The sequence below is a fragment of the Silene latifolia genome, chromosome 5, assembly GCF_048544455.1.
Source record: "Silene latifolia isolate original U9 population chromosome 5, ASM4854445v1, whole genome shotgun sequence".
NCBI lineage: Eukaryota > Viridiplantae > Streptophyta > Magnoliopsida > Caryophyllales > Caryophyllaceae > Silene > Silene latifolia.
In genome coordinates, this window is record NC_133530.1 from 36,018,032 (window position 1) to 36,028,804 (window position 10,773).

Here is a 10,773-nt window from a genome sequence, read left to right on the forward strand (position 1 = left end):
TAAAAAAAGTTTCACTTTGGACAAATTGGTTAAAAAAAATAGAGAGTTGGACAAATACATCTAAATTTGACCATGTTAAATAAAATTTCTGGTTCAAGCCTCCCCAAGAGCAACATCTTGTGGAGTATTCTTGGCCTGAGTCCATGCTTAATAGACTTCAAGCATGTCACCCTCGGGTGGCTTACCTAGTATACGTGGTTTGCAGGCTATCATATACACCCAAGGGTTTACCCAGTGCGCACCGAAGGTAGCGGCTGCGGGTTCCTCGTCACCAAAAAAAAAAAAAAAAAAAAATTCTCATCATTAATTAATTAAAAGTTACTAATTAAAAATAAAAATAAGATCAATTGAAAATAAACTTTGTTTTGTCAATTAATTTTGCCACCTATATATTTTTATTTAATTTTTGCAATAATTTAGCATGGGTGTAAGAATCATGAAGAATTAGACGGGGTAAACATATGTCTGTGTATTAGATTTGAGTTCAATCGATATAAATCGGTGAAAGTATAGTCAGTAAATACGAGTCAGACGAGACGAGAATATATATCGAGTTTGTAATACGTAACGAGGTCAAGTTATGATTATATACGAGTCAAAATATTTTCACACACGAAAATAATATTTAAGTTTATAAAAAAAAATATTTTAATCATATTTTTCATTCATTGACATACTAATAATTTGCACGGTTGAATTTGTTTGATTTGTCTTACTGAGTGCATGATCGAAATTTTAAATTTTTTAGAAATACGTAAGTAAAACTATTAACGAAAAAAGTGAGCATTGACAAATGCGTAAAAAGCATATGATAATAGACAGGAGTCCGCGGAAGTATATATTGACAAACATTGTGTAATTAAGAAATTGAATTTTTAAGCACATATTAATTAAGCACAAATAGGATCCTACAACCTGTTGTACAATAACATTGTAAACAGGCCCATATATTATATACTTCCTCCTAGTCGCTCATTTCTTCCCCCTACTATTTTGCACAAGAAAGAAGGAAATGATTTTAGACCACACAAAACACTCTACCCCACATGCAAATGAATTTGGACCACACAAATCTTTTCAAAAAAGTTAAGAGGGAAGAAAATCCGACTACCATGAAAAAGGAAAGAGGGAAGAAATGACCGACTAGGAGGTAATATTAAACTATCTAAGCCCAATAAAAATAAAAAAATTCTACGCATCTCCTTTTCCCCTAATTCTGATTTCTCTTCAATCGACAAACCCTCCTCTTTCCCTTCTCTAAATTTCTCTAAAACAACAGTCGACAAATCTTCCTTCTCCATAATTTTGATTCTAAAATGGTGAAGGGAAAGCAATTGAAATCATCATCAAGGAGGAAAAACGCATATAACAATATTTCGGTGAATGAAAAGCAATTGAAATCATCATCAAGAAGGAAAAATGTATAACAATATTTTGAGGTAAATTTCTACACCAACCATACGAACTATTATTAAAAGAATACAAGCTAAAAATTTACAAGTACATAAAAATATGAGTTAATGTAAAAAGAATACGAGTTTAAAAGGATCACGAACTTAAAAATATGAGCACATAAGAATACGAGCTATTAAGATAAAAATACGAGGTAATGTAAAAAGAATACAAGTTTAAAAGGATCATGAGCATAAAAATACGCGCACATAAGAATACGAGTTATTAAGATAAGAATACGAGCTAATGTAAAATTGTAAAAATAATACGAGCTTCAACTATTTTCATGCATTAAAAATTTTGGATAAAAAAATTCTTTCAAGATGATGATCACGAGTCACGTCATATAATTTGTTTCGCATAGCCATCTAATTATAATAATTTAAGGTAGAAGATGATTCATTAACTGGATGATGGAGAAAGTAAAAAAATATGGAAATAGTTAGAGAGAGAATGAGATTGGATTACGTTTTTTTTTGGAAAAAGTATTTGGAAAAAGAATAAAATAAACTTAGATGTACAATTGTATAGCGGAATGATCACTTTTTGAGTGTATTTGTCCATCTCTTTGTTTTTTTATTTCCTACACAGCTACATCCCCAATTTTTTTTAGTCGTCTTGCTTTTAAACATCGCCACTATCTGTCTTGTTTTAAGACGGATATGGCTCTCTCACACAAATTGTGGGCACCCACTTGCCTCCCACTGCGTTTGTGTGAGAGCCACTATCCTTCTTAAGCCTTAAGACGGATAGTGACGATCCAAAAAGAATTTGTGTTTTTTACGATTTATCAATTTGACCCATCTTAATACGTCATCCTATATAGCCTCGTTCCGAGTTTTTATGTCGACGAGCTAGTTGGAATAAAGAAAACAAAAACACTCGATCCAAGAAACATGGAGAATTTCGCAATCATCATTTATAACCGTACTCCACCTAGTACTCCTTTACGAAGCTTCCGCGAAGCTCACTTCCTTCTCCCATGGCTTCCCCCTTAATAATCCCCCTCTCTCCTTCATTATCTCCTCCATTTACTTTCATTTCAATCACATTATTTTGCAATCATGAAACAATTTTTCAAATCAATCAAACCTAATCGCCTCTTCCGCTCCAAAAAATCCTCTCTCAAATCACCACCACAATCAAATTCACCATCATCGTCTTCATCTTCATCTTCATCATCATCCGATTTCAAATTTGACGTTGTTTCCGCCTTCAAATTACTCGACCGCGATAACAACGGTAAAATCGACCGGTACGAACTGAATTCCGTATTCAATTCGACATTATCGGACGATGAGCTTCGAGAGATGATCATGGAAGTCGACATTGACGGCGATGGTTTTGTAACCCTAGATGAGCTGCAGGCCGTTGGATCGATCTTCGAATCGACGGTTCATGAGGAGGAGGATGAATTACGCGCTGCGTTCGAGTTCTTTGATTTTAATAGCGATGGCGGGATTTCAGCGGAGGAGTTGTTTTTAGGGTTTCAGAAGATTGGGGATGATCGGTGCACGTTAGAGGATTGTCGGCGTATGATAGAAGAGGTTGATGCTAATAAAGATGGCTTCGTTTGTTTTCACGAGTTTTCTCGTATGATGAACGTCGTTCCTAGATGAAATGTCGTTTCTTCTTTAAAACAAACAAATTAGAAAATAAAATTGTTATTTTTATTTCACTTTTCACTGCACCGTTTCTTTTAAGAATTTGTGTTTCATTATATATCGAAAATTTCAAAGGATATTAGAATGGTTCATTGTTGTATTTTCTTATTGTACTCGTAAAAAAAATAGTTAAAAATTAAGAAACCTAAGACGCTATTCGAAATTGAGTATGAAATACCTTGTAAGATGATGTGTAGCTTAAACTATCCTCTAATTAAACACAATATTGAAAAAACATATGGTTCTTTATTGGTATTAGCATAAGATTTTTTTTTTTTCACAAATGAGAATTTGTAACGGACATATCCGTCGCAAGTTTGCGACGGGTCATTTGCGACGGGTCAAGTATTACCCATGTGAAATAGATAAGATAAAAGCATAATGCTTAGGGAATAACAATCTGTTTTGTCTTATCTACTCACATGAATATTATTTGACCGGTCGCAAGCTTATGACGGATATATCCGTCACAAAAAAGACTTGCTGTTTTTTAATTACTCCATATATACGAGTATATGTGTTGTAGACATGTAATTAAGGGGATTATTATCTATTTACAAGAGCTTGTTTGATTTACGATTCGCAAATACGAGTGCAATCCAATTCGTATCACCACGTGGAAAAAAAAACACAAGGTGTTTGATATTCGTGGTTATGTCTTTATTCATTGTTTTAGGAATTAAGGTGGATGGTTTACAACGCAAGTAGGTAACGTACTTGTAAAAGAGGTGAATGATTCCACGGTTGATCAACTGTATTGTTGGAAGTTGACGTGAAACTAAAAACGAACTGACCCATTCTAGAATGCCTATAGCTTCAACACCAATAAATGAGAATTATTCAAATAATGAAGGTTTACATGTGTAGGCGAAACCAGAAGAATTGCCAAAAGGTAGGCGTAGGCCTGCCGGATTAAATATGAACTTTTTTCATACTCAAATGTTTACCTTTGATTAAAATATCCTTAATATCAAATATAAAACGGACATAAATTATTTGGAGCCGGGAATAATTAATTTGAATTTGCATTATGTATATTTACGTGCTGGAAAATGAGATGGCGACACCTGGTGTTGCCTAGTTTGAGTAACACCCGGGATATAATGGTAAATTACTTTAATACTAGTTTAGATCCCGCGCAATGAATGCGCGGTATTTATAGAGTTTTTACTTTTATATTACTTAATAATGCTAAATTAATATCTCATTAATTTTTCATATTTCATGTTATTATATTTTGATATGAGAAAAAAATTGAACTGTAAAATTATTCAAGAAAACCGAGTAAAATTGAACTGCAAATCATTTTCTCGTTATTGTATATTTTTCCGAGAAAAAAAATTAAAACTGAAAATTAGTCAAAGAAAATTGAGTAACGTACTGAAATGTATTTTTTAAAAACTATTTTTTATACCACAAAGCTAATGATTCCAATTTATTAATTCTCTCATTTGTTTTTGTCATGAAAGTAATCAAAACGATTTATTGTTTTGTTTATACATAGTATGAGTCAAGTCATGTTCAAATAATATCAATAAAAGATTTAATAAAGTAGTTTATAACTTTATATTATTTATATTTTAATTAAAATACTACAGTTTAATGTTTAGTGAAAATTATAAAATTTGATGAAAAAGTTAATATTTAATGAAAAAAATTATATAATGAAATACATTATAATTATTAGTTACCTTATTTAGTGAATACAATTAAATTAGCAATAGTTTCCTTATTTATAAAGATGCTTTTTGGAGGGAAAATTTTGGAGTTCACCTATTCATTTAGTAAATAGGGATTTTCACTTTTTCCCCTCAATTTTAAATTTCAAACAAATAAGTCATAAAGGGTAATTTAGGAAGTGCAATCATAATAATAAGCTACAACTTACCATCCAAAAAGATCTTGTAACCACTTATGACTACTCAATCATCATCCAATCATCCATAGTTAGAATTTACAAGGTATCAATCTTGGTATTAATTTCTTCCTTAGCAAATATCAATCTTTATATTAATTTCTTCCTTAGCAAATATAGCAATATACGAGTTAATTGCGTACATCGTATGATATCATATAAAAAACTTAACAACATGGCAAAAACTGAACATCCGCCAACAATTTGTAAACTCAGATGATGTTGTCGCCAAAAATTTAGTTACATTTATCTTAACCTTCTTATAGAAACTACGGAATAGGTACTAACTACTGAATTGAAAGTTATTGTTGGAAGTCGAAAGTCGGAACCAACACCATAAATTTGGTTGGATATCGAGATGACCAAATTATATTAGAGTACAATGGAGTTACATTAAAGTCAAAGCAGAATAAATATTCTCTTGGATTAAAAACCAGTGAAAATATGCGACGAAGGAGAAACAAATTGATCAAGGTGCTGAATAGATTGGGGCAACTGATCACGTACGGCCAAAGATTGGATTTACCTTGCAGTTTTCGGTAATACCCGGTATCGCCCTAGTGTTTTTCTTGATATTTTTGTCCAAAGTCATTAAGTGAAATGAAAGGAAAAAAGGGACACAATCTTGTCTCAGCGACTTGTCGGTCGCTCCCAACAAACAATCTTCATCATTATCGTACTCCCTCCTATTCCGAATAACTGTCCCATTTGCCATTTTCGTCTATTCACATAACTGTCCCATTTGCCATATTTGGACATGTTTTTTGACTTTCCTACCCTTGACTCTTTTCTTTATTTACCACCTCAACCACCTCTAAATCATCATATTCAATACTTTTCATTATTTAACTCCTATATTCTTACTCCTATACAATACTTTTCATTATTTTAACTCAATTCCTTAATTTTCGTGCCATTGTCCAAATGGGACAATTATTCAGAATAGGAGGGAGTATATCGGAGTAGCTGTTGCGCCAAGATAGTGCATGTAATAAATATGATATGCTATGATTGTTAACTCAAAAGCCACGTCAAACACCTTAGAGCATGCACATTGAAGAGTATCTTCTCTTCCTCTTATTTCCTCTTTTTTCCCTCTATTTTTTTGACACCTCATTTTCCACTATCACCATCCCCCTTCTAACTTTTCTTCCATTTTTTCCCCACATCAAAGAGGATTTTCTCTTCTTCCTCTTTTATATTTTAATTATTTTTATAATAGTTGATAAATTATAAACATAAATTATAATCCACATGGTTTAAGTTTATGGGAGAATGGGCACAAGGGCCTAGGATTAACTTCCTCTAAAAATCGAGGAAGTCTTCCTCTTCCTCTTCCAAAGAGGATGTCCAAATTGGTTCCACATTGAAGAGGACATCCTCTTAGAAGAGAGATAATGCTAAGAGGATGCACCATCCTCTTCAATGTGGATGCTCTTATACTTTAGACAACCGAAAATTCTCCGGAAGATCAACCAAGCACATACGAAAAGCGCTAGGCGACACTTTGGGTGTTACCGAAACTCGATAACACCGTAGTTAAAAATTAAAAAAAATGAAATTTTTAAAAAAATATTTTATTTTACCATCAAACTGTAAGTGTGTTACCGAATTTGAGTAACACCCTATTATTAAAATAATAAAAATAATGTAAAGATAATTTCAACATCTAGATTTTGCGCCAAAAGCTCTAAGGGTGAATATGTAATTAAACTATATATTTATAAATTATGGTAGAAGTTTGAAGACACAATAAGTAATTATTCAAACGATATTGATAATTATAGAAATAATCAAACACATTATCATTCACGATTTCACGAGTCACGATTAGTGAAATTCGGGGGATGTGATTAATACTCCCTCCTATTCACAATAAACCTCTCATTTCATTTTGACACAAAAATTAAGAAAACACACTACCCTACCATATAAATAAATTTGAACCACACAAATACACTACCCCACCATACAATTAAATTTGGACCACACAAACACTTACCAAACAAGGAAATATGGAAGTTATTGTGAATCGACAGAAATGAAAATAGGGAGTTTTATCTTGAATAGGAGGGAGTATAATTTACAGCTTAGTTGATAGATTATTAGGACTTCATGCAATTGCTAATGACCGCAATTCAAGCAAATAATGAACTAGTAACGTAAGAAGAACCACGCCATATTCATACTGCGAGAGTGCGAGATGTCATACATATTCATAGTTCACCCACTGACATTCATACTTAAATTAGTGCACCATATCAATTTTGTTTTGCAAATTGATTTTCGAAGTATGGAGTACCGCGCCATTGATGACTCCAAATAGATTTAGAGGAAATTAACATAAATATAAAATCCAATTTAATTAGGCTCCTTATTTTTAGTATTTAGTTATGTAAATCTAGCTTGATATAAATTTCCAGTAATACCTTTTTGTATATATTAATAAATTTCAGATTTTAAAACATAAAAAAAACCATAAATATGAAGTAAATTACGATGATGCCATGGGTGTTACACAAATTGAGTAATACCTAAAGGTCGCTTATCTCATTTTCCAAATATCAATATGTCATGGTAAAATTCTGTGGCAACGCGTTTTACATATGCTCATTGAGTGACTGAACCAATATGGGTTAATTCATTTTCTTTTGGTGAAATAATATTGATGCGCCACACAATTGACTTCTTATTTAGTATTAAAAGACCAACTAACATAATCAAAATCATAACAAAATAAACAAATTTCATCTACAGCAATTAGATGGAAATCAATTTGACCCATCTTCCTATGACAACATTATCTTTGGTTAGAGTTTGTTAAAGAGCTTGATTTCACCATTAATGACACCTAGTCTATCACATTTTTTTAAAAGATTTGTATGTTGTAAAAAATAAAAACATTTATAGTAGCATGAAGAAAGTTGAAAACATAACAACTTACAATTCCAGGTTCGTTCATCCATTTCTTAAGCCGAAAACAAAACATAATAATGCTCAAAATAGAAAAAAAGGGAGTACTAAATAAAACAGAATGATGACTTGTCATTGTAGCCAATGTCAAAGATTATACCCCATATCTAGCCAACCACGTACGCATAAGCCTAGAAGCTACTCCAACAACAACATCAGGCTTAACCTGCATGAACTGCATCATGGTAGAGACCACCTCCTCAGCTAAGGCATACAGTTGGTTCATTATCTGTTCATTGAAAAACCCATCACAATTGATGTTGCAACGACCACGAGTTTCCTTACGGATGGGTTCGGCATACGATAAGAAGTCATTAACCCAACCCTTGAACTCATCCATTAAGTTCATCAGCTCGTTACGGACCCATACAGACACCTCTTTTATTGTTTCTTTTGCAGAGTTCCATTTATTACTGGTCCAACTGCAAGTAGAGTTCCATGCATTACTTATCCAATTGCAGATAGAGTTCCATGCATTCACTATTTTTGTTTTTGCATATGAAAGACCTTGTTTTACCTTCTCTGTTAAGTTATCAAAACAGGATTTTGCCTTGTTATATGCCCTAACTACATTGTCGCACAATTTTTGACCCCTTTGCTTTATTTTTTTCAATAAGTTTTGGACTCTCTCTAGGAATGTCGTTTCTGGTACACTCTCCATTTTTTGTGATGGGTTTGACAGGAAGAGCAAATACGAGTATTGTTTGGCTTATTACAACGAATACGACTCAAAGAATGTAAAACACTTAAAATAGAAATCCCGGGGTGACCAAGCCGGGAGTGCCAAAGATCAGGTCCAGTAGCCAAAAAAGCCGTTGGACTGTTATTTGTGGGACGCGTGGAGGGTATAGCTGACACGGGGTAGAGCTCGCCATCACTGTCACTCCGCAAAATCATTTTCCCAGTCGGAATATCCTTCACAGAAAAGCCAAATGGATCAAATTCAACACTAACATTATTATCTTTGGTAAATTGACGGACGGATATTAGATTTTTAATAATGTGAGGGGTATGAAGGACTTGGCGCAAATGAAGGGTACGGTCAGGGGTTTGTAGAGTTGAGGTGCCCGAACCCAAGACGGAAATGCTATGGCCGTTACCGACATAAATGGAGCGAATTTTACTCGTATTAAAAGGAGATGAAATCATACCTGGATCAGAGGTGAGGTGCGATGATGCTCCTGTATCCATGAACCACGGATCCATACCATTTTGAACCGATAATGCTTGGAATGCTTGGCTTAAATCCGTAGGTTGAGGAGGTTCATTGTCCATGACGTATGCTTGCCCATAATTGCGAGACTGATTTCCACGATTGGAACCCGACCCATGAGAACGAGCTTGTTGTGGGAACAGTGTCGGCCAGTGAGGGGCCCAGCCGGGGTATGTGGGGTATGGACAAGGCGGTGGGGTCCAGGGGGTGGGCCATCCAGGGGGTGGTCCCCACGGGTAACCAAGGTGGAACGTCGTAAGGGAACATGAAGCTCAAGCAAAAGGTTACGGAGCCAGCTAGTTTCTGCAACGGCATTAGCAACACCGCGGTATTCAGCCTCGGCACTGGATTTAGAAATAGTGGGTTGTCGTTTAGAGGACCAGGAGACTAGATTATCACCCAAAAAGACACAGTAGCCAGAGGTGGAGCGTCGCGAGTCGGGACAATCGCCCAACCCAGCATCGAATATGCCGTGAGAGCAAGAGTGCGAGTGGAGCGAATTGTCAAGCCGTGACCGGCAGTGCCTTGTATGTAACGGATAATGCGTTTTAAGAATTGAAAGTGTGAGGCACGAGGGTCATGCATGAATAGGCATACCTGTTGAACAGCGTAGGTAATATCCGGCCGTGTAATGGTGAGATACTGTAAAGCACCGGCCAGGCTACGATATAGAGCAGGGTCTTCGAATTTGGGACCGGCGTCCGCGCTGAGTTTTGAACCCGGTTCAACCGGAGTCGTACATGGTTTACAGTTGCCCATTTTGGCACGGCTTATGATGTCCTTAGCATATTGATGCTGGGATAGGAATAGCCCAGTGGAGGTACGTTGGACAGAGATGCCCAAAAAATGGTGTAGGGGCCCTAGATCAGACATTGCAAACTCTTGTGATAGGCGGGCTATAAGGGAGCGAAGGAGAGCAGTGCTTGAGGCCGTTATGACAATATCATCCACATAAAGAAGCAAATAAATGGTAGCAGTAGGGGTCTTGTATATAAATAAGGAGGAATCACATTTACTGCTAACAAATCCCTGCGATAAGATAAATGTGGCAAACCGATGATACCAAGCGCGAGGCGCTTGCTTAAGACCATAAAGAGACTTACGTAATTTGCACACATAATGAGGAGCAGCGGGATCTACAAACCCGGGTGGTTGATGCATATACACTGTTTCCTCCAAGTTACCATGTAAGAAGGCATTTTTGACATCCAATTGATGAATAGGCCAAGACTTGGACACAGCTAAGCTAAGGACGGTCCGTATAGTGGTAGGTTTGACCACCGGACTAAAAGTTTCGTGACAGTCGATCCCAATTTGTTGTGTCTTACCATTCACGACAAGACGGGCTTTGTAGCGTTGAAGGGAGCCGTCTGCATTAAACTTGTGACGAAATAACCACATACAACGAATAACAGACGCATCAGTGGGTCGAGGGACCAAGTCCCAAGTATGATTTCCCTTTAATGCGGAAAATTCGTCCTGCATAGCACGATTCCAGTTAGGGTCCTTAAGGGCAAGGTGAGGTGATTTGGGTAATGGTGAAAGGGAAGTGGAGG

General features: G+C 35.6%; 1 protein-coding gene across 1 annotated transcript; it reads left to right on the forward strand.

Annotated features, from left to right (window-relative positions):
* Nucleotides 1-2,516: 2,516 nt before the first annotated feature.
* Nucleotides 2,517-3,071, forward strand: LOC141655217 (putative calcium-binding protein CML36). Its single transcript, XM_074462307.1, has one exon. It carries the CDS (start codon nucleotides 2,517-2,519, stop codon nucleotides 3,069-3,071), a length of 555 nt encoding a protein of 184 aa, XP_074318408.1.
* The last annotated feature ends 7,702 nt before the right edge of the window (nucleotides 3,072-10,773 follow it).